This window comes from Rhinatrema bivittatum, chromosome 3, assembly GCF_901001135.1.
Source record: "Rhinatrema bivittatum chromosome 3, aRhiBiv1.1, whole genome shotgun sequence".
Classification (NCBI taxonomy): Eukaryota; Metazoa; Chordata; class Amphibia; order Gymnophiona; family Rhinatrematidae; genus Rhinatrema; species Rhinatrema bivittatum.
In genome coordinates, this window is record NC_042617.1 from 37,118,588 (window position 1) to 37,142,919 (window position 24,332).

The 24,332-nt window shown below is 44.4% G+C and overlaps 1 protein-coding gene across 7 annotated transcripts in view; it reads right to left on the reverse strand.

The window, feature by feature from the left end:
• Positions 1-24,332, reverse strand: part of BROX (BRO1 domain and CAAX motif containing) — a 158,762-nt gene that overhangs the window by 65,391 nt on the left and 69,039 nt on the right. For all 7 annotated transcript variants that reach the window (XM_029593132.1, XM_029593133.1, XM_029593135.1 and 4 more), the window contains 2 exons: positions 16,778-16,884; positions 15,368-15,464 (listed from right to left, as the gene is read on the reverse strand). In XM_029593132.1, coding sequence (XP_029448992.1) covers positions 15,368-15,464; positions 16,778-16,884 — 204 coding nt within the window. The remainder of the gene's footprint in view (positions 1-15,367; positions 15,465-16,777; positions 16,885-24,332) is intronic.

The window sequence follows — 24,332 nt, forward strand, 5'->3', positions numbered from 1 at the left end:
AGTTTTCCAGTTTACTGGAGGAATAGAGATGGAATGCTCCCAGAGCAGGACAAACAATTCCTTAAATATGTCATGGACCGGAACTGCAACTATTTCCTTGGGTGCATTCATGAACTGGAGTATCTCCAGCGTTTTGTGCCTGGAGTCTTCTTCAGTCAGGAGCTATAAGGGAACAGATTCCACCATGGCCTAGCAAAGCCTTGAGTGTCAGATCCTCTGGAGGGGATTTTTGTCTCTCCTCCAGAGAAGATAGCTCAGACTCATCCGAGGAGGATACGGCAGCCTCGTTCCCCCCATGAGTTATAAGGGGTGTCATCATTGCTCAGATCACCCGGACACACCGGTGGGGGGAGCCCTTACTGTGCCCTTAGCCTGGGGCACTAGAAGCGTTGATGATCTGGCAGCTTGGGCAACGCCGGCCGCAGGGTTGGTTATGGAAGAGGGACCACCGGCACTGACTGCCCTCCCTCATCTGAGGAATCAGCGATGGGAATGGTCTCTGATCGAAGCTGCATCTGTGTCCTCAGTATCAGCAAGAGCCCTAGGGGTACTAGCAAAGGTTGTGTCGGCAGCGCACTGAGGAGCAAGTCCAACTGCTCCAGCAACAGTACCAGCATCAATGGTGCAGGCTCCAGTGGTGACCCCAAGGGGGCCAGAAGCTCAATACCTTGTAGGGCTCGGTTGACCGCCAACTGCACTCTGCACTCAAACTCCTTCTCAAATGCTGCCGATGACAGAAAAGCTTGAGGTGGCGGCATGACCGGGTCCCCCTCAGAGCTCTGAGGGAGACTGGTGCCCAGCCCTAGAATTGGTGGGGACCACCTTGGGCCCGATGGAGGGCGACATCCTCTTTGGCACGGGGCTGCTTTGGGGGCATCTTGACTGATGCCGGTGCCTTCCTGAGCTTGGAGTCATGAGAAGATGGTGACCGATGCTGATGCTTCGACTTCCCACGATGCTCGGCCTGGTCTTCCCCAGACGCCGAGGGAGAAGGAGACGACCCGGACCTAGAATGGGAAGAAACGGAAAGAGGTCGATCCCCAGCACCTAACGAGCTGCGGAACCGGAAGAGGAGAAGAAACCGGTCCCGTTCTGACTACCGGATCCTCCTTGCCGAGGTGTCAATGCCCCTGATACTGGAGGTAGAGTGCTCAGACTTCCTGGGGCCAAACAACTTCTCCATTTTGTAGAGGCATGCGTGGTGTCCCTTGGGGGGTGGTCAACTGGGCACAGAACGAACACCCCTGGACATCGTGCAATGCCCCCAGGCACAGAATACCGGCCTAGTGGGGAGTCTGCAACAGATATAGTCCAGGGGCACTGGGGCACCAGCTGAAGCCAGATGCCATAGAAACAAAAACAAAACAAAAAAAAACCCAAAAACTGACACATGCTTGATGGCCAGCAGCCACCGGGAGACTGCACCATCGGTAATCGACTGTGGCAGTTTTCCAAAGAAAAAAAACAAAACAGTACGAGCTCCACATCTGCAAGACGATCACTCTGCGGAAAAGAGACTGTAGAGACCCCGCATGAACATGTGGATAGTGGCATGCTCAGCATACCAGTCAAAGTTCTAGAAACTGACAAGTTTTCTGTGCTGGGCTCCACCTGATGTCACCCACTTGTGAGGACTACCATACTGCTTGTCCTAAGAGAACTCTCATACATATTAATTTATCCTGAAAACCAGACTTGAGGACTAGAGTTGGCCACCTCTGTTTTAGGGTATTAAAAAAAAATGTTTCATAGAAAAAACAGCTTAGATTGTAAATGTAATTTGTTTTCCTATTTTGAAAAAAAAATTTACAGATTAAGATGACTAACAAATATTCAAATACTGTAGCTCAGAGGTATTTTCTGGTAGAAGAGGTTCAAGGGTGAAAGATCATTCTATAAAGTTGGAGGGTATAGACTCAGGAGTACAGGTAATAAATGTCTGGTTCACAGAAACAGATATAGATGCTTGGAAAAGCCTCCCAAACAAAGGTGGCAAGGGTAAAAATGGCATTGGAATTAAAAAAAAAAAAATCATGGGACAGGTATGGAGGACCCATACAGGTGGGAAACAAATGGACATGCCAAAGATGAAGTAGAGTCAATAGTATTACTGAAGATAGAAAAAATGGGCAGATTGGATGGGTCCAACAAACTAAGGGGGTCATTTATCAAAGTGCTATATGGCGTTTTCTCATACAAAAACGCCTTTAACGCATGCGAAAACACCACAACGCATAGTGCGATGCAAATTAGAAAAAGGGGAGGAGTTTGGGGCAGGATTTGTGGCCAAGTGGGCTGGCTTCATAATTTGCGAAGCCCTATTGCACGGCTTTAATACTACACTGTTTTCATTTGCGTAAAGCCATGCGATAAGGCTTTATTGTGCTTAGTGATGTTTTTGCAAATGCCATTTTTAGTAGTTTTAAGCTCCTGGAGCAGTGGCGTAGCCACGGGTGGGCCTGGGTGGGCAGGTGCCCACCCAACTTAGACCCAGGCCCACCCAACTGGCACCAGAACTGCAAAGCTGTCGCGGGATCCCATCCCCGCGACAGCGAACAAGAGAACCCACGGCACACGTGGGGAAGCGCTGCTGCGGCCGTATGGCCAACCGGTCTTCCTGTTCGGGGGGGGGGGGGTGAGCGGAAGCGCCGCGCGCAGCTTCCGCTTCCTCCCCCCAATGCAGGAAGATCAGCTGCCTCTCCTGCTGCCACCCGTTCTCCTGCTATCTTCGGGTCAAACGGCCCGCCGAACTTCCTGTTTGGGGGAGCGGAAGCGCCGCGCACAGCTTCCACTTCCTCCCCCCAATGCAGGAAGATCAGCTGCCTCTCCTGCTGCCACCCGTTCTCCTGCTATCTTCGGACCAAACGGCCCGCCGAACTTCCTGTTTGTGGGAGTGGAAGCGCCCCGCACAGCTTCCGCTTTCTCCCCCAGAGCAGGAAGATCAGCTGCCTCTCCTGCTGCCACCGGCCTCCTGCTATCTTCGGGCGTCGGGCCGATCTTCCTGCTTGGGGGGGGAGGGAGGAAGCGGACGTTGTGCGCTGCGCTTCCGCTCCCCCCCCCCCCGACAGGAAGTTCGGCGGGCAGTACGGTCGACGCCCGAAGATAGCAGGAGTCCGGTGGCAGCAGGAGAGGCAGCTGATCTTCCTGCTCTGGAGGAGAAAGCGGAAGCTGTGCACGTGCTTGAATGTGTATTTGTGGATGAGAATGGGAATGTGTGTGGGTGAAAACTGGAGCCTGGGTGTGTATGTGGGTGAGAATGGAAGCTTGAATATGTGGGTGAATGGGAGCTCGAATGTGTGTATGTGTGGTTGAGAATGGGAGCCTGGGTTTGTGGGTGGGTGAGAATGGGAGCTTGAATGTGTGTATATATGGGTGAGAATGAGAGCCTGGGTTTGTGTGGGTGGGTGAGAATGGAAGCTTGAATATGTGGATAAGAATGGGTGCTTGAATGTGTGTATGTGTGGGTGAGAATAGTACCTTAAATGTGTATATGTATGGATGAGAATGGGAGCTTGAATATGTGTGGGTGAGACTGGGAGCATGGGAGCCTGGGTTTATGTGTGTGGGTGAGAATGGGTGCCTGGATGTGCGTCTGTGTGTGCATAAGAATATAAGCCTGGGGAGGGGTGAGAAAGTGAGAACTTGAATGTGAGCTTGTGGGGGGGGGGGGGGGGGAGAGCATATGAGAGTGAGAGCTTGAGTGTGTGAGAGGGAGTCTGTGAGAGAAAGCGTGTATATGTGTGTGTGTGTGTGTGTGTGTGTGTGTGTGTGTGGAAGGGAAGAAGACAGTAATAGAAGAAAGACACTGAAAAGGAATTAGGAAATGAGCTATAAGGGAAAAAATGGGAAAAAGAGACCAGGACCAACTGATTAGAAAAATACAAAGATCAGACAACAAAGGTAAAAATATATATCTATATTTTGAGATGTTAGCAATTTAAATATAAGCAACACAACCGCTCTCTCAAAATTTATGGACAGGTAGGAGCCGTGTATAAAATCGTAATAATAAGAAGGCTAAAGTACCACAAATCACCGTGAATTATGTTTGTATCATTAAGTAAACCTCATACTTAGGCGTAGATGTGAATGCTATGCTGCATAATTTGGCATTATTTATCAGTAAAAAAACAACTAGTAGACCTGCATGCCTACAGCCCACCCATGTTAACCTTGTGCCCACCCAAAAAATCAATTCTGGCTACGCCACTGTCCTGGAGAACCAGCCTAGCTATCAGGGCCCTCCTACAACCACGGAGCGAGAGACTAGCCATAATGCCCTCATACTAGGTAGGTATTTATATCTCTATGGGAGGCCCGCCTAGTCACTCGAAGTGAGGTTTTAGGTATTAGTGTAGGGGTTAGGGACCACTTTGACATTCAAAGTGAGACGTACGAACAGAACAGTGCTCTCCTGTGAAGATTTGATGATCTTCGGAGTACTCCGAAGATCATCAAATCTTCACAGGAGAGCACTGTTCTGTTCGTACGTCTCACTTTGAATGTCAAAGTGGTCCCTAACCCCTACACTAATACCTAAAACCTCACTTCGAGTAACTAGGCGGGCCTCATATAGAGGTATAAATACCTACCTAGTATGAGGGCATTACGACTAGGCTCTCTGGCTCTCTCTCCTCCTCCCCCCCCCCCCCCCCCCCGTGGTTGTAGGAGAGCCCTGATAGCTAGGCTGAATCTCCAGCAACTTAAAATGGTCCCCCTAGTGGTTGTACGTAAGAAATACAATTCTGGCACATTGCAAAGTGCAAAAATGTTTTTGCAGTTTGCGCTAATACTTATGTGAAGCGCTAAGATAGGGAGTTTATCGCAAAGTGCACTTACCATAAAACACACCCCTTTTCGTATCACATGCGATATTTAGTGCATTTTGATAAATCCAGGCCTTAATTTGTCTTTCATTAATTCTGATGTGTCTATTTCATCTCCCTTCCTGCTTATAAAGACCTTTCTATGAATTAGTCTTTTGTTGGTCAGAAATCATATGACTGAATTTTACACAATGTTCTAGTATACAAGCCTCCTTCTGTAGCAGGATTTTTATGAATGGAAGTTATCATCATATTAAAATAAGCATTGTTGAGCTTTGGGTGGGGACAGATAACACTCCCTCTGAGCTAAAAGCAACTGGAAGGTCTTTCAGGCTTTTTTTTCCTTTTTCAATCATATTTATAAGGAAAAAGGAACTTATGTTCTTGCATACAAAGGGATTCTGAGAGACTCACTACTGGACATTTATAAATGTAACAAGATCCTGAACACATTATAGAAAAGGACAAATTAGCAACAGAAATGATGGGCTTTGCGGGCAGAAGGTGAGGACCCCCGGGCTCGTTATAATATTTTATGGGAACAAAAGTGTGCAAGTAGAAGAGAACTGCAGAAAGCTGTTCAATAAGAAGTTAGTCAAGTGCATTGGTAGGGCGAAAATACAGAGCAATAAAATCTAAGCCACAGATTCCTAAGTGATGCAGTGTCCATCTTTTGTACATATTCTTAAACTGATGGCGATTCTGCTTAAAAAATGACAGCTGCTAAAATATTCAGATCTTTTATACTGTAATGTATGGGCTTGAGGACCAAATGCAGCCCCTGGCCACAAAAGCAGAAAGAGCTTGATCCAGCCCGTAGCAGCAGCAGCAGGAGCATGATTTGGCCTGCAGCGGCAGCACATTCCACCACTACCACCTGCTCAGATATTTAAAGTCCGAAGTGCAAGCAGCAGCAGCACCACCTCAGAGCAGCATGGGTGGAGTATGCCGATGCAAGGCCACCGCCGATTGGCTGCATTATGCATCGTTAGCTTTACTGCTCCTTGTGGCAAAGGCTGGGAAAGATGCTGCAGCACTGCCATAAGGAGTTTTCGGCTGCGTTGTGGGCTTCTGCAAGCCTGCCAGAGAAATCCGGGCAAAAATAGTGGTTCCTAGAACACCATCTCTTCAGACCTCTAGGAGAGAGGGCATGGACATTACCCCAAAGGATGCAGGCTCCGAAGGCACAGAGCAGAAATCCTAGTTATAAACTAGATACCAATTCTAAGTATCTCTCCCTGGATTAGGGTCTCTAAGGGGGTCTTTTTTTTGCTCATAACACAAATCTATCATATTGTAAAAGAGGAGTGAGAGGGGAAAAGGATGAGAAAAGGGAAGGAAGTAGAAATGGAGCAAGAGTGCATGGAGGAAGCAAGTGAGAGTGCACACCACACAAAACATCCCATCCTGCCATCCGTCCAACCTCCACATTTCTCTGGGTAGACACATATTGGGGGAATGGGAGAGGCAGGCGGAACGTTTGGTGGGAATGTGGCTGGGTTGCCAGCTTGGAGAAATCTAGAAATATTACTGACACTGTCTGCCACACCTCTACACCCCTGGGAACCTTGCCCCCCCTGCTGCATCCCTTTTCCCCAGCATTTCAAATCACCAGCATGGTCCTCTTCTCAAACCCCTCTCACAGCAGACTCAGAAGGGCTCTTCCCCTCCCTCCACCCCTAGGCCTTACAGTGATTTGAAATGTCTGATATGACCCTTCTTTTGAAAAGTTTGGGGACCCCTGCTGTAGTGTAATGTTCTAGTGGCCATACTGGTCCTGGAGAAAAACAGATCCTTTATGTAACACATGGCAGTCTCAACTAGCTTTATATCTAATATAAGTATCTCGCATTGAAATAAGTCACCTGATTGAGATTCGGTAAAAAGCCAGATTTGCATCATTCTCTGGGAAACATTTTATCCACCTAACTCATAGATGTGCAAATTACAGCCCATGGGACACAACATTCCTGGCTGAAAGTAATACTGCCACCAGCCTACTGGCCCTCGAAAAGGAGACCCAATCTAAGCTTGACGACATGGGACTTTTGGGAAACACCCTTTCTGCTTAGAGAGGACCAACTTTTCTTGGACTCCCACTGGCCCACACCCCCAGACTAAGCCCCCAATATGGCCCCCAATAAATTTGCCAACTCCTAAGCTAATGGGATATACCACCATGAAACCATCAGGGCTAAATTTCTCCAAAACTGAGTTCCAATGTTTTGTTTTTTTTACAGTAGTTTCTAATGATTTATATACAGAAGGGTATTTTAAGATTCTATTCCAATTTCTAATGTGGATTAATCTTATGTATGACAGCACAACTGACAGTAAAAATAGGGGTTGTAGAAAGATTAAAATTAAACAATGCTTTGAGCTCCCAGATAATCTCTGGCAACCCATTTCTAACAATCTCACTTCTATCCATATTAATAATCTCTCACTCTATTTTAATCATTTTAAAAGTGTACTAAAATATGTTAACACTGGCCATTAACACGAGTTAATTAGCACGTTAATGGTCCATTTAACATGCAAAATTACTTGAGTTAATTTTGTTGCATCAAATTTTGCATGTTAATGCATATGTTAAGCAAACTTGCTTTTGTTTTTGTATTGTCTATAAACTGGGTTCTCTGCAGACACCAGGGTGTATTAGCCATAACATATGGGTGATAAAATCCGATGGCACAAACTAGAACCCAGCTTCAGAGCTCAGTTAAAGTCTTACAGAATGTGTGAGGGAGCCCTCGCATGCCCAATGCATTGTGAGCCTCAGTCTCTGGTAGTCAGTTCTCCACAAAGGCAAGTGGATATTAACTATGGCAACTTCAATCTGTCTACAAAGAACCTTGCTTCCTCCATTAACAAGCAGACATGAATTAGCCATAAATCAAGCCCATACTGTAAAGTGCGCCCAACTAAGAGCAGTGTTTAATAGAGATGTGAATCGGAACTGAAATCGGATCCGATTCTGGTTCCGATTCACATCTATAGAGATGTGAATCGGAACTGAAATCGGATCCGATTCTGGTTCCGATTCACATCTATAGAGATGTGAATCGGAACTGAAATCGGATCCGATTCTGGTTCCGATTCACATCTCTAGCTGTTTAACTAGGGTTGGACACACATCCACAACCCTTTATACAGTAAGGGGTTTAGCTTGTCAATAAAGCACATCCAACCCCCCCCCCCCAAAAAAACAAAAAAAACAACCAATAGCACTTATCACATGCAAATGCATGTTGATGAGGCTATTAGTCATTCACCCCAAATACTGGGAAAAAAAAAAAGCACCTGATCTGCATATTTTACGCTCAGGAATTAATACCTGAAAGAGTGTACAGAAAAGTAGAAAATACTGCTTTTCTGTACATCCTCCAACTTAATATCATGGCAATATTAAGTTGGAGGAACCAAAAGGTTAAAAAAAAAAAAAGAAGTGTGCTGGTAGGTCAGGTTAGGAAAACGGATGCTCAATTTTATGAACAGCTGTTATTCTAACCTGTGGCTGTGCACAGGTTAGGAAAAATGGACGCTCGTAAAATTCAGCGTTTATTTTCCTAACCTGCTGACAGCCACCTCTCCTGGGCTAAGGAGGTGCTAGGGGCACGCAACTATCCCTAGTACTTCCTTTTAAGGCGACCCCTCATTTGCATGCTGTATTGCGCGCCCAGGAGAGGGGGCCATGCGCGTTTTGAAAGAGCGGGTGCTGAAAACGGACGTGCTTTTTTAGCGAGTCCGTACTGTATCGGCCTGTATGTGTTGGGAGTCCCACGACTAGGGTTTCATTGTGGAGCAGCTTCTGATACAGGCTTGGAGAGTAGACTGCAGGGTGAAAGCACTTATATTGCCCCTCACGCTGGAGTGGGATGTAAAAGGTGTGAACTGATGACCAAGTAGCAATTTTGCATATGTCTTCAATGAAAGTGGCCCTGAGATGAGCCACTGAAGGTGTCATGGCTCTCATTTGTAGTGGCGTACCTAAAGTATTTGGCATCCTGGGCAGATACTTCCTTTGGCACCCCCATATATAATTTTAAAATTTAAATAGCACAGTACTATCATATGTAAATTGGAAATAAACACGCAGGAGATTAATTTGGTGAACAGGTATATTACTGCACATGTACCTAATAATGCTATACAAAGACTTTGAAAACTACACAGACCATCATACTTGGATTTGCCGAGTGCTTCCAGGCAACCTGGATTGGCCACTGTCAGTGAAAGGATACTGGGCTTGATGGACCACTGGTCTGAACCAGCATGGCTTTTGTTATGACTTATTACTAGTATAAACATTAGCCCCTTAGTCAAACTTTGTCTGGGCTTCAGAAATTTTCATCTAGTTTTAACTAGAATTGGAAACAGCTCTTTCCCGTATATAAACTTCATGTGAAAAGCTTTCCCTTTTCAACAGCACCTAAAGATTAGTTTCCTTTGTTCAAATTTCTCTATTTTCTTCTTTCCCTTTGACTGATCTGCTGGTTGAGAGATGAAAGGAAAAGCTGTTCTAGTCCTCCTCTGCAGCACAAAGGTTATTGTTGCTATTCTTGTCCTCTTAAGAAAATATCCTTCCTTGCACTGCAGAAAAATGACTCTTCCATAGAAACATAGAAATGACGGCAGAAGAAGACCAAACGGCCCATCCAGTCTGCCCAGCAAGCCTCACATGTTTTTTTCTCTCATACTTATCTGTTTCTCTTAGCTCTTGGTTCTATTTCCCTTCCACCCCCACCATTGAAATATCTAGCTTGATTAGTTAGGGGTAGTAGGGGTAGTAACCGCCGCAATAAGCAAGCTACACCCATGCTTATTTGTTTTACCCAGACTATGTTATACAGTCCTTATTGGTTGTTTTTCTTCTCCCCTGCTGTTGAAGCAGGGAGCTATGCTGGAAATGCGTGATGTATCAGTCTTCTCCCATGCTGTTGAAGCAGAGAGCCATGCTGGATATGCATCGAAAGTGAAGTATCGGACACAATTGGTTTGGGGTAGTAACCGCCGTAACAAGCCAGCTACTCCCCACTTTGTGAGTGCGAACCCTTTTTTCTTCTCCCCTGCCGTTGAAGCAGAGAACTATGCTGTATATGCATTGAAGGTGAAGCATCAGGCTTATTTGGTTTGGGGTAGTAACCGCCGTAACAAGCCAGCTACTCCCCTCTTTGTGAGTGTAAATCCATTTTTCCACATTTCCTCTTGCTGTTGAAGCTTAGAGCGATGTTGGAGTCACAGTAAGCATGTGTATGCTTATTGAATAAGGGTATTGTCTCCAGGCAGTAGCCGTCATTCTGGCGAGTCACCCACTCTTCATTGGCGGCCTCTTGACTTTATGGATCCACAGTGTTTATCCCACGCCCCTTTGAAGTCCTTCACAGTTCTGTTCTTCACCACATCCTCCGGAAGGGCATTCCAGGCGTCCACCACCCTCTCCGTGAAGAAATACTTCCTGACATTGGTTCTGAATCTTCCTCCCTGGAGCTTCAAATCGTGACCCCTGGTTCTGCTGATTTTTTTCCTATGGAACAGGTTTGTCGTTGTCTTTGGATCATTAAAACCTTTCAAGTATCTGAAAGTCTGTATCATATCACCTCTGCTCCTCCTTTCCTCCAGGGTGTACATATTTAGATTCTTCAATCTCTCCTCGTACGTCATGCGATGAAGATCCTCCACCTTCTTGGTCGCCCTTCTCTGCACCGCCTCCATCTTGTCTTTGTCCTTTTGTAGATACGGTCTCCAGAACTGAACACAGTACTCCAGGTGAGGCCTCACCAAGGACCTGTACAAGGGAATAATCACTTCCCTTTTCTTACTCGATATTCCTCTCTCTATGCAGCCCAGCATTCGTCTGGCTTTTGCTATCGCCTTGTCGCATTGTTTCGCAGACTTCATATCATTAGACACTATCACCCCAAGGTCCCTCTCCTGCTCCGTGCACATCAGCTTTTCCCCCCCCATCGAATACAGTTCATTCGGATTTCCACTCCCCATATGCATGACTTTGCACTTCTTGGCATTGAATCTGAGCTGCCATATCTTCGACCACTCTTCCAGTTTCCTTAGATCCCGTCTCATTCTCTCCACTCCTTCCGGCGTGTCCACTCTGTTGCTGATCTTTGTGTCATCCGCAAAAAGACAAACCTTACCTTCTATCCCGTCCGCAATGTCGCTCACAAAGATATTGAACAGGACCGGTCCCAACACCGATCCTTGCGGTACACCACTTAAAACCGCTCTCTCTTCAGAGAAGGTTCCATTTACCATCACACATTGTCTTCTGTCCGTCAGCCAATTTGCAATCCAGGTCACCACCTCGGCCCTCACTCCTAAGCTTCTCGTTTTATTCACCAGTCTCCTGTGCGGAACCGTATCAAAAGCTTTGCTGAAATCCAAGTATATGATATCAAGCGCTCTTCCTCGATCCAATTCCTTGGTTACCCAGTCAAAAAAGTTAATCAGATTTGTCTGACAGGATCTTCCCCTGGTGAATCCATGTTGCCTCTGGTCCATCAATTCTCCGGACTGTAGATAGTTCACTATTCTCTCTTTCAGCAGTGACTCCATTACTTTTCCCACCACCGAAGTGAGGCTAACCGGTCTGTAGTTGCCAGCTTCCTCCCTGTTCCCACTCTTGTGAAGCGGGACCACCACCGCTCTTCTCCAATCACTCGGCACCACTCCCGTTTCTAGGGATCTATTGAACAGGTCACACAGCGGAGCTGCCAGAACATCTCTGAGCTCCCTCAATATCCTTGGATGAATCCCATCAGGCCCCATGGCTTTGTCCACTTTCAGGTTCTTTAGCTCTTCCCACACATTTTCTACTGTAAAAGGATTTTCATCCATTCCACTTCCCTCCAGTTTCTTGTTGTGTAGAGATGGTCCTTCTCCAGGGTCTTCTTTAGTGAACACAGAGCTGAAGTATTCGTTTAATATTTCTGCCATTTCTTCGTCTCTCTCTTCCCTGGACTATGTTGCAGCTACTATTTTTGGCTCCCCTCTGTTTTCACGCACACTTGCTACCCTGCAGGATACAGTTGGGGGATTGGACTATTGTCTTCCACGTGGTCCTTCCCCTCCAGATGTCTCCCCTTCTATCCATAGAAAACCAATAATTTGTCTTTTCTTTACCCTTCCCAAGTTAGCAAATGTGATCTACTGCTCTGCTAGCAAACTTCTCTCAGGCATGGATATTTGGCTTATCTCTTTTGGGCCCTGTAGTCCCTGCTATCATCTTGGGTGACTTCAGTTTTTACCTGGATTCCTCCGATGCTATTGTACTTTTTTTTTTTTAATTTTCCTACTCATTTCTGCTGGCCATCAAATTGAATTTTTTTCTATATTAAATCATACTCAATCTGCATAATCAAGAATTTTTCAGTTTTGCTATCTAGCCAGTTTCTCATCTGCTTTGTGTTGCGAGTTTTGCCTGTATCACTGCCTGCCTCTTATCAAAGTCAAATGGTTTCACTTAGGACTTGGACAATTTCAGCATCTTCTCTCTCATCGCTTTCTGCTTTCCAGTCACTTGACCAATTTTGCTGCCCTTTAATTCAGCATCTTTCTTTCTATTACTTCCAGCCATTCTTATCTCAACCCTCAACCTGGAGAAAGTACTCTGACTAGCACTGGCAGTAACTTCATCAGAAAGAATCTCTCTGGAAGAAATGGAAGTACTTCGAGTTTATAGCTCCTTCTACAGGTCCTTTAATTCTACTCTGGCCTTTGCCAAGCAACATTATAATTGATGCCTGATGATTAGCAGAAGGAAACAAACCTTAGTGTTATCTCCATTTTCAACTCCGTTCTTCATCCCCCTTGTTCTCACTTCAGCTTTCTTCATCCTTCAATTTTTATTTATTTTTTTTAAATTAGACCCCATGTGTTCTGCTATTCCTGCCTCTTAAGTCACCCTGCTGGCAACTTAAAATTGTTTTCTAGTCCTCTATCATCCTTCAAGATGCTTTTAATCTTATGTCCATGTTCCAGCCTTCCATATTCCCTTTGAAACCTGTTTCAATCTGAATTCTTAAAAAAAAATAGACTTTTTATTCCTGTATGTTCTTCTCTAAAATCTTTTCCCTTTCTTCAGCTGTTGTCTGTAAACACTTCAAACTATCATCTGTCTTGTTCTAAAGAAACTCCCTTGAGTTTGATTCTGTTTTTACGTAAAAGGGCCCATCTTTCTATTTCCCTTTTTCTCCATGGTCTTCCTTTCATCCGATATGGCAATGGATTCCTTCTAAATCTGGTTTCTGGCCTTGCACCACCAAATCTCTCTTTATTGCTCAACCTCCTCCGTAGGGCTATTCTCTTGTGCTCCTCTATTAGCCTTATTCTACTTCTTTCCGCTGCATCTGATACAGTTGACTATTCCTCTTCTTTTCATCTCTGTTCTGGGTTTCTTTGGTCTTATCTACAACTGATTATCTTACCTTTCTAACTGATCCTATTATTATTATTATTAGCAAGGTTAAGGGTCTATTCCTTGGTCCACTATTACTCCGTCCCAAATTTACTGTCAGCTACCAAGAGATTGTCCAGACAGTAGTGGGATATAAAGATGTGAACAGGTAGCCACACTGCAGCTTTGCAGAGGTCTTCAAGGGATACTTCTTACAAATAGGCAACGGAACAGGCCATAGCTCTCCCTGAATGATCTTCTACAGCCTGTGATTTGCAAGGCTGCTGAAGCGTAGCAGTACTGAATAGATTCCACTTGCAGTTGGACAATATACATTTGGGGACTGCTACGGCAAGCCTGTTTGGGTTGTATGAAACAAAAGTTGTGAAGTTTTACAATATGACAGTTCTTTACTTGTAGTAGGCCAGAGCTCTTTTGTAATCTCTTACCTTCATGAGCATGCAGTCACAGAAAGAAGGTAACACGATGGACTAAATGATATGGTAGTCAATAGACTACCTTCAGGCAAGTAGGGGTTTCTGCACCAGAGGCTTCATATGCCATAAACCTTTCATTAATTTTTTTTTTTTTTTTTTTGCCAGAGGTCAAGAACCATTTATTGCAATTGTGCCAGCGCAGGACTCTCTGCTCAACCTTTCATTAATTTTGATGGGATTATTGTCTAAGTTGCTATGGTGCTGAGATGTATTCCGATGGAGGACCTAGTAAGGCTGGAGTCAGAAACTGAGTTAGCAAGGATAAAGAAAGGATTGGAACACCTCCAGTCTAAGCTACTCTGCTGCTTCCTTGCTGCCTCTGGAAGCTCTCTCTGCCCTTCGGGGTCATTCATTTCTAACCTGGGTACCCGCTCCTCGGGGGCCCTTATGCTTTCTTTCAGGTACCTATCTGGGATACCGGGTACTCGCTCCGAGGGCCTGCTCTCCCTACCTTGGTGCCTACAGTTCAACTACTTCTGCCTGCCAGGATCTTCATTAATACAGCTATCTACTTCAGTGAGTAACTAACCTTGTCAGTCTGTCTCACCTTCAGTGCTGCGAGTCTGCATCCGGGACTTCTCCACTACCTTGTGCAGCCTACCATCTAGCTGAGCATGGGACTGGTCTCCTCTGCTGAGGACCCTGGACTACTTCTACTGGGTTACCTCACTGCTGCCACCCCTGGGCAGTACCACCAAGCTGTATAATAAATACAAATTTTCTGTGTCTGCGTGTATAGAGTCTAGCCTAGTACTGCGGTTCCTCCGGGGCTCCTCCCCGAGGGAGTGACCATCACCGCAGTACCCAAGAATCCACTCCAACACCTCAAAACCATAACAAGTTTGTGAATTTTTTTTTAAAGCACTAAAAAAAGTGTTTTGGGTGCTGCAGAAGCAGCAAGGCAACTGAAAGACAAAAGCTGTAGAAAATACAAAGAAAAATATTGAAGTTTAAAAATTAGAGAAAAAATATCTGGAGTACATATCCAGACAAAAAGTGACCAAGGAAGCTCACAAGGCAATTCCCACACATTCAGTAGAGCTTAAAGTTCTACAAGTTAGTAGAGACAAGTCCGTTCAGTGCTGCTGGATGACGTCACTCCCACACATGTAATGGCTTATTTAGCCTGCTTATCGATGGAAAAAGAATTACTCCAAGGCTGGCCCAGAGGCTCAGTACATTTTGCAGAGGACCTGGGATAGGTCTTCTGTTTCCTGGGCAGTCTGGGGATGTTGTGGAGATAGTCTTCACAGCACCTGGGGAGGGAGTCCCAATCATCATGAAATAGTGATATCTAATGTTTGATTTTGGACCCATGATTGTAGGATTCTAGAACTACGTCTGGTGCATGGCCTCTAGCCATTCACGGTCACTGCAATGACTGACTAGATGAGTTGGGAGAGGATATAAAACTAGGGAAAAAATATTCTCTGGTAGATGTGAATCAAGGCTTATGGTGCCAGATCCAAGCCCAGATTCTGAGAGCTGGATGCCTCCAAAAACAGCAATTCAATTATTTCCTTTTAATGTTCACTTAAGATCCCAAGCAGCCTAGATTAAACATACATGTGCTGCAGTATAAGCTACAGCACAGGAAACAGCTGGAGAAAACTACTTCTAGCATTGTATACCTTGGAACATTTCCTTGTAACGTATCGGTCCACTTAAAGTTCTGAATATACCGTAGCTTGTTGTCTTGAGTACTGCCATCCAATGATGTTATGAAACCTGCAAGATACAGCATGAATTTGAAAACAACTCTATAATCTATATAAATAAAAATGTAAAATAGTTTGGACGTAATCGATAATCTCAGAAACTACTGCACCAATTGCTTTCAAATTTGGACACAACCTTGCTTTCACTTTCGGCAAGGTTCTTCTCTATCTATAGATGTCACATGGTTACAGATAAAAACATGTTTTTACATGTGTGTGGGGAAAACAGCGACATCTGGTGGACAGACATGCAATACACGCTATCTAACTTGGGAAATGAAGCTGCTGTACTGTGCATGCGCGGGCGGGAGCACACGTCGGGCACAGCGGGACCAACATGGCGCTGGGAGGAGCAGCAGCGGTGCACGTCGGGCACAGCGGGACCAACATGGTGCTGGGAGGAGCAGCAGCTGCGGACTGGTGGCGATATCGGGCGTGGTGGTGTCGGCCAGCCGAACTTCGACACCTGGGAGGAGCTGCGGCAGCGATCTGGTACGGCTCACGTGCACGACAGGGAGGGATCCTTGCTGACCTCACGTCTTCGGGAGCGGGCCGCGCAGAACCGCACAAGAGGGCGAGGGACGGGGGGAAATCAGAGTCAGGAAAGGAGATTTAGAGAGGGTGTGCTGTCACTGCAAAAGGGTAGGGAGTAGGTGGGGAGAGGTGACAGTGAGGGGAGGGAGAATTAAGGGGGCGGGGTGAGTGTCAGGGGAGAGACACAGAGGGGAGAGGTGAGTCTTGGAGTGGGGACAGGGGAGTGAAGGGGGGGGTGAGTGTGAGGGGAGAGAGTTGGAGTGGGGACAGGGGAGTGAAGGGGGGGGTGAGTGTGAGGGGAGAGAGTTGGAGTGGGACAGGGGACGATGTGTGACTGAGGTATATGAGCAAGGGGAAAGGGGAGGGGGGAAAGAACCTGACTCTGCCACTGCAACGCGTGGCATAAAGATGAACAGAGGTTTAATTATCAAACATGAGCAGTGCACATGGAAATGTCCCCTATCAGAGGGGTAGATCTTTGCTTTCTTTAAAATTGAATTTGCTAAACAATCCTATGAAAAGTCCATGCAGACAGACAGACAGACATGTGACTGCAATAGAATAGCTTTGACTACACTATCTTGTCATAAAGCTCAGGTATATAAAACAACCATGGTGACTGTCTGGCACATACCCACTATAGATTTTAATTTTCTTAATGTCAGTCATTTCCTCCAGAGTTGCTTAACTCACTAAGCTTACCCCATTCAGAAAACGTTTACAATATACAAACAGAATTACTAAAAATAAATTTTCAAATTTTACTGCACAGATTTTAAGACCCCCTACCTTGCAGCAATGAAAGGTATGAATCTGTGGCATTTTTCATCATTTCTACATTACAGCTGGCATCAGTGAACAGTTCCAGAAGTCGTGCCCTTGATGTTCTTAATTCACTGAGAAAAAAAAGAAATGGCAAAATATGACTTCTATAAAATGCAGTTTTTTTCTATCAATGTAATTTTCATGCTATTGTAACTTCACAATGAAATGGATCATCTTTTCATGTCATGTAGGCATACATATTAGTGTTAAAGAGGTCCATATTCAAAAGCATTTAGCCGGATAACTTCTGAGTTAGTTAAATGAAGATTTAGGCATTTATCAGGCTATTAGCCAATTGGAATATAAGAAAGTGAAAGATGAAACCAATACTTGAGTTTGCAAGCAACTGGAGTGGAGTCAAAGTTACCATTATATTATAGAAACTGTATTTAATGATGATATTTGGCAAATAAATGCCCCCCAGCACAACTAAAATTATCTACCTCATTAAAGAAGTCTATATATAAGTATCCTCTGTGTACTAGTATAGTGTACCAAAAGTACACATGGTAAATACTTACTCTTCTATCAAGAAATACTTACACAAACTAAGTGATTACTTGTGAATTTTTTTTTCAGTAGACACATTCCTCTGGAAGCAATCATGTTAGAAGAAATGTTAATTATGAAGCCCTAAAATCTGATTAAATGTATCTTACTCTTTGGAGTTCCATTCACACACATACAACATCTTTCTTTTGTAATTCTTTAAAACAATTATGAAACCCTATAATCTGGTTGAATGTATTTTGCTTTTGAAAAATTCCATTCATACGTGTCTTGCTTTTTTATTTTGAACCAGCTGATCATAAAAACGTTGACCTATCCTGCAGTAAATGACTGGTTTTAAAATACCAGTGGAACTATACATTGTATTGCCAACAAGCTTGAAGTCTGACAAAGATCCAAAAACTCTTCAATAAGACAAAAACTATCTTCCGTTCAATAAAATAGAAGACGTCTCACAAATTCTTCTTTGTCATGATCTGCAAGTTCTTTTAAATGCACATCAAAACAAACTGTGAATCAGAGCTCTTTGAAATTTTTTGTATGTTGATGTAGCCAACGTTTTACTCTGAAGCTGCATCAGAGCTCATTCTGTAAGCTAAAGAGAAAATCATTTGTTGGACACTTATTTCAAATAATATTTTATATTGGGAACATGCTCCCAAGAGAAATGTTTCAGCTTAAAATGGTCTGGTATACTCAGACACAAACTGATGCAGTGTAGATCTTATATGAAAAACAAACAAAAAAACCCCAAACTGTCCAATAAGATAAGATTTATGGCCTTTAAAATTTTTGACTAAACATATTGGGGCGGATTTTATAAACCCTGCGCGTGTAAATCCTTCCAGATTTATGTGTGCAGGGCACTCGCGCGCCAGCGCACCTATTTTGCATAGGCCGCCGACGGGGCTTTCTAAAAGGGGCGTGTCCGGAGCGGCAACGGGGGCGTGGTTTCGGCCCGGGGTGTTCCGGGGGCGTGGCCGCGGCCTCCGGACCAGCCCCCGGGACCAGAACACGGAGTGGGGCTGCCAGCCGGCGACGCAAAGTTAAGGGGGGGTGGGTTAGGTAGGGGAAGGTGGGGGGAGGGCGAAGGAAAGTTCCCTCCAAGGCCACTCCGAAATCAGAGCGGCCTCGGAGGGAACAGGCAGCGTGCGCTGGGCTTGGCGGGCGCAGGTTGCACAAATGTACACCTCCTTGCGCGCGCTGACCCCGGATATAAGATCTTATAAAATCCAGCGTACTTTTGTTCACGCCTGGTGCACGAACAAAAGTACGCAATCGCGCAATTTTTTAAAATCTACCCCAACACGTGATAACTGTTAGACAATTGATTTTCCCTTTTGGTTACAGAATAAACCCTGATGCAGCCTCAGAAGAAAAACGGTCACATCGGCGTTTTTACCATGTCGAAGAGCTCTGTGTTTTCATGCACATTTAAAAGAACTTGCAGATCATGCCATAAGGAAAACTTTGTGTGAGAAGTCTATTTTATTGAACGGAAGGCAATTTTTGTCTCATTGAAAAGTTTGTCAAATTTCAAGCTCATTGACAGAACAATGTCTAGTTCCCCTGGTATTTAAGATGAGTCATATACTGCAAGAAAGATCATTTTTGTGATCAGCTGGTTGAAACAGCCTGTTATGACTTAAAGTGTGATGAGCTTTAGAATAAAAAAAAAAAAAGTCATATGAATAGAACTTTAAAGAACAAGACACATTCAACCAGATTATAGGTTTTCACAATTTTTTTTTGAGTTGTGCTCACAATTTTTTATGAGTTGTGCTCATAAATGTACATACCCCTGGCAAAATTTGTAAGACGTGTAGCATTTTAAGAAAACTAGAGTTATCAGACAAAACATCTATTTTTAAAGTGTTTCAAATTAAAAACTATTACATAATGGCATAATCATTAAGCAAACCACAACAATAAGGGAAACAAAATGGTCCTTTTCAAAAGTGTACATATCCTTCAATGTTTGGGCTGATAACATATACACTCAAGTTGACACACACAGTTTGAGATGTCAGTGAAGGGTATGTATCCACACACCTGTGCCTTTGACTGTAATTAGTATGTGTATAAATAGTCAAAGAGTTTCTTAGCTCTTGAGAAATCTTTGTACATTTCATCCAGGGCTGCACGGACTTTGGTGGTTACTGAAGCATAGGGAAAGCAAAAGAACTGTCAAAGGATCTGTGAGGAAAAGTAGTTCAACTTTATAAAATCAGGAAAAGGATATAAGAAGATTTGAAAATGCCAGTCAGTACGGTTCAAACTCTGATCAATAAACAAAAAAAAATTATGGGTTCTGTTAATGCCAAGGTAGACCAAGAAAGATTTCAGACCCAACTGCAAGGAAAATTTGTCAGGATGCAAAGAAAAACCACAACCAACTTCTACTGAAATAAAGGCTTCTCTGAAAAAAGTGGTGTGGGTGTTTCAACTTGCACAATAAGGAGATATTTGAACAAAAATGGGCTGTGTGGTAGAGCTCTCAGAAAAAAGCAATGCTGCACCAATGCCACAAAACAGCCCATTTACAATATGCCAAACAGCACCTAGAGAAGTTTCAAAACTTCTGGAAGAAAATAATTTGGAACGATGAGACCAAAACTGAACTTTATGGTCATAACCATAGGTGCTATGAAGAGAAGTACTCCATCCATACCATGAAGCATGGAGATGGATGTCTGCTGTTTTGAAGGTATATGAGCCTCAGCGGCACAGGGAATTTATTTAGGTGTTTTATATATTCCAGAACAAGATCACAATGGTTTACAAGATCATTGTTAATGTTTAACAATCACATTCTGAGCCAGTATTCATAATCTAGGTCAAAAATCACAGCAGATATATGTTCTTACAGATTATATATTCTTAGTCAACATGACAGATTTATAGTCTTCATATTCATACATTTTCAAAGTCAGCATTACAGCAAATGCAGGTTCAAATTTGACCTCCTATATAATTTACTTCAGTCATTACTTATTGTTCACTTCACTACCAATCAGCTCGATCCAGTATCGTCCGCTCGAGGATTGCCCGTCTGTAACGTGCTCGTAGCGCACAATTCGGGCGCGCAAGGCAGTTCGGCGATACAGTGTCCAGTTTCACGCGTCCGTATCGCTTCTGAAAACAGACGCATAAGCCTTTCCGCACCCGGCATGTAAATGAACGAAAAAGCTGTATAATGAAGGAATTAGCTATTCCCCTGCGATACTGTAACGGGCGCTGATATTATCTCCTCCGTAACCCGCTGTTCTGCCGCGGCCTTAACCTGCTAGTTTACCGCCTCCCCCTAGTAGGAGTTAGTGTAGTGTAGTGTAGTGTAGTGTAGTGTAGTGTAGGGTAAAAACATTGCTTACCCGCCCTGGTCCCGTCCGGTCTCCTGCAGCCCCGTCCGGACCGGACCGGACCGGACCGGACGGGGCTGCAGGAGACCGGACGGGACCAGGGCAAAAAAAAACAAACGAAAAAGTAGCAAGGCTCGGGCCTGCTATGGTAAGTGTAAAAAGTGTAAAAAAACAAAAAACCTGTGTGTTATATAAAAAAATAAAACAATTTTAAATACCTGTCGGAGGGCCGTGGGTCCAGGCGGCCGGTGGGCGGCCATCAGCGGCATCCGGTAGTCCCTTCTCCCTTCCTCCCTCCCTCCCCTGCCTGGATGAGCGCCACAATCGCACGGGCGGGTCGGCAGCGGGGGGGGGGGGGGGCGGCAGCAGGATCCGGGAGCGGCGGGTAGGCAGCAGCGGGGTCCGGGGGGTCCGGGGCAGCGGCAGCGGGGGGGCGGCAGCAGGATCCGGGAGCGGCGGGTAGGCAGCAGCGGGGTCCGGGGGTGGCAGCGAGATCCGGGGAGCCAGCAGCGGCAGCATGTTCGATCGCGCAGGCAGGTAGGTGGCAAAGTAAAGATGGCCGCCTGCACGGGAAAATCGTGCAATTGGCCGCTGAAGACGTGACGTCACGACGTTTGGCGTCACGGGGTGTGACATCACGTCTTCAGCGGCCAATTGCACGATTTTCCCGTGCTGGCGGCCATCTTTACTTTGCCACCTACCTGCCTGCGCGATCGAACATGCTGCCGCTGCTGGCTCCCCGGATCTCGCTGCCACCCCCGGACCCCGCTGCTGCCTACCCGCCGCTCCCGGATCCTGCTGCCGCCCCCCTGCTGCTGCCCCCCCCCCCCCCCCCCCGCTGCCACTGCCCCTGCCCCCCCGGACCCCGCTGCTGCCTACCCGCCGCTCCCGGATCCTGCTGCCGACCCGCCCGTGCGATTTTGGTGCTCATCCAGGCAGGGGAGGGAGGGAGGAAGGGAGAAGGGACTACCGGATGCCGCTGATGGCTGCCCGCCGCCCACCGGCCGCCTGGACCCACGGCCCTCCGACAAGTATTTAAAATTGTTTTATTTTTTTATATAACACACAGGTTTTTTGTTTTTTTCACTTTTTAAACTTTTTTACACTTCCTGGTGCCTGTCATTTCAAATGTCATTTGAAATGACAGGTACCAGCGCACCCAGGTTACTGTATAGGCGCTGTTACAGCGCCTATACAGTAAAATGGGTTGCGCGGGCATAACCCTTCCCTAACGCTTCACAGCCGCGGCATGCATTTGCATGCGATTAGAGGAGAGTATCGGGGAGTTAGTGAAGAGAACTGTGCGTGCGGGGAGGAAGGGTGCGCCTGACACTACCTCACTGTTTTTACCGCGGCCTTACTGGATCGAACCGAATGTCTCTTGTATTGACGTTGAGGTTTTCAGTATATTGGTATTTTATGTTAAATCGTAAACTTTTCTAAAGAGCCATGTTTTCAGTTCATGTTTGAAATTCTTTTTTTCAGTTATCTGGCGTAATGACTCTGGAAGGGAGTTCCACAACTTGAAACCTGCCTTGGAAAACATTTGGTCCCTTATTTGCATTAGATGTGTGTTCTGAGTACAAGGCACCGTTAGAAGTCCTTTGTTTTGTGATCTTAGGGTTTTCTGTGGTGCGTAGTGTTGAAGTGTCATGCCTAATAAGCAATGGTCAGTATTGTTGATGATACTGAATATTAGAGTTAATACTTTATAGTGAATTCTGGATTGCACAGGAAGCCCATGGAGTGCCATCAGTGAGGGGGTGTGATGAGGTCAAAATTTCCTTGTTGCTAGTAATAGTCTAGCAGAGGCATTTTGGAGTAACTGTAGTGGTTTTAGTAAACTTGAAGGTAGGCCTAGTATTAGGGAGTTGCAGTAGTTTAAGTTTGAAAATATGTTTGTAATAAGTGAAGAAATCTTGTATTGTTAGTAGAGGTTTCAGCCAGTGTAATATTTTCAGCTTGGTGTATCCTGTTTTTATTAAATTTGCTTAAATGCTTTTTCATGGTGAAGTTCTCAATCGATTTGTATTCTTAGGTCTCGTACTTGATCTGAGGGAATAATATTAATAATTCCTAGGTCTAGTATTGTTTGATTATCGTTGACTCTTCTTAACCACACAATTTCAGGGGTTTTTTTATTTGTTTCAGTTGGGAAAGTTGTTTTTCTTTCATGTATGTTGATAGGGAAGACAGTTTTTTCAAATGTTTTGTCAAAAGGGATGTAGAATTGATTGTTATCTGCGTTTAGGAAGAAGTTGATTCCTAGATTTGCCAGTAGTGTGCATATAGGCAGCAAATGTTGAATAGATTGGCTGAGACAGCTGAACCTTGGGGGGACATCTGTATCAACTGGGAAGATGTTAGATATTTGTCTCAAGTTTGACTTGAAATGTCTTATCTTTTAGGAAGGAGGAGAACCATTTGTTGACATTTCCATCTATTCCAATTTCTTTCAGTTGGTGGTATAGCAGGCAGTGGTCAACTGTGTCAAATGCTGCTGTAAGATCAATTAGTTCCAGGATATAAGATTCATTGTTGTCAAATCCCTGGAGTACAATGTGAGCAAAGGAAATGAGTAGAGTTTGTTGAGTGTTTTTTCCTGAATCAGAATCGGTTAGGGTATAGTATATTATCTTCAAGGTGATTGTAGTAACACTACTTTTTCTAGGACTTTAGCGATGAAAGGCAGGTCTGATATAGGTCAGTAGTTGTCCCAATTGTCTATTCTGCCAGTTTTATTTTTTAGAATTGGTTTAATTACAGCTTGTTTTGCTCTATTGGGGACCAATCCTTCTGCTAGCAAGTGGTTTATTATGGTTGCGAATATCAGAGTTATTATGCTGTTTACTGTTTTCAGAGCACTTGCAAGGATAGGGTCCAAAGGGTGGGTGGCAGGCTTCATTTTAGTGATGGATTTGGTTTATTTCAAAATTTCGATACTGGGTCAAATGAGTTCCATTTTGCTTGACCGGATTGTTCTTCAGGCTCTATTGATGAGTTGGTAGAGAATTGTGTTTTTAGATTATTGATTTTGTTTAGCAGTGATTTGGCATATTCATTGCATGAGTTCTTTGAAAACTCAGAAACAGAGGAAGATGGGTCCTTGATTAGGTTTTTAACTATTTCAAAGAGTAATTTGGAATTAAATATTACGCCATGGATCAGTTTTGCACAGTGTTCTTTTTTTGCTTTATTGATTTGTTCAAGGTATTTTGTTAATAGAGATTTGTATTTTTCCAGTGAAACTGTAGATTAGCATTTCCACCATTGCTTTTCATAATTTCTCAGGGTCTGTTTAGAATGTCTTAGCTCTTTGTTGTACCAAGGTTTCTTTTGTTTAGTTGTGTTGCATTCATTTTGGAACATTTTTTCCTGGATTGGGCATAAGGTGTCTGCTATTTCATGGATGATTTTATCCCAGGAGTCAAAGAATGAGGAGGCATTACTGTGGTCAAATTCATTTCTTTTCTTTTCTTTTTTTAATTCTTTATTTCTCAATTTTCAAATGTAAAATACAAACAAATTTAAATAAAGTTTGTATATGAAATACATGATCTGGATGTGATTTACAAAAACAAAACAAAACAAACTATACTTTCACCTCTGTGAAGTTAAGCTTACAAATAAGAAACATTTAAACACTTCCA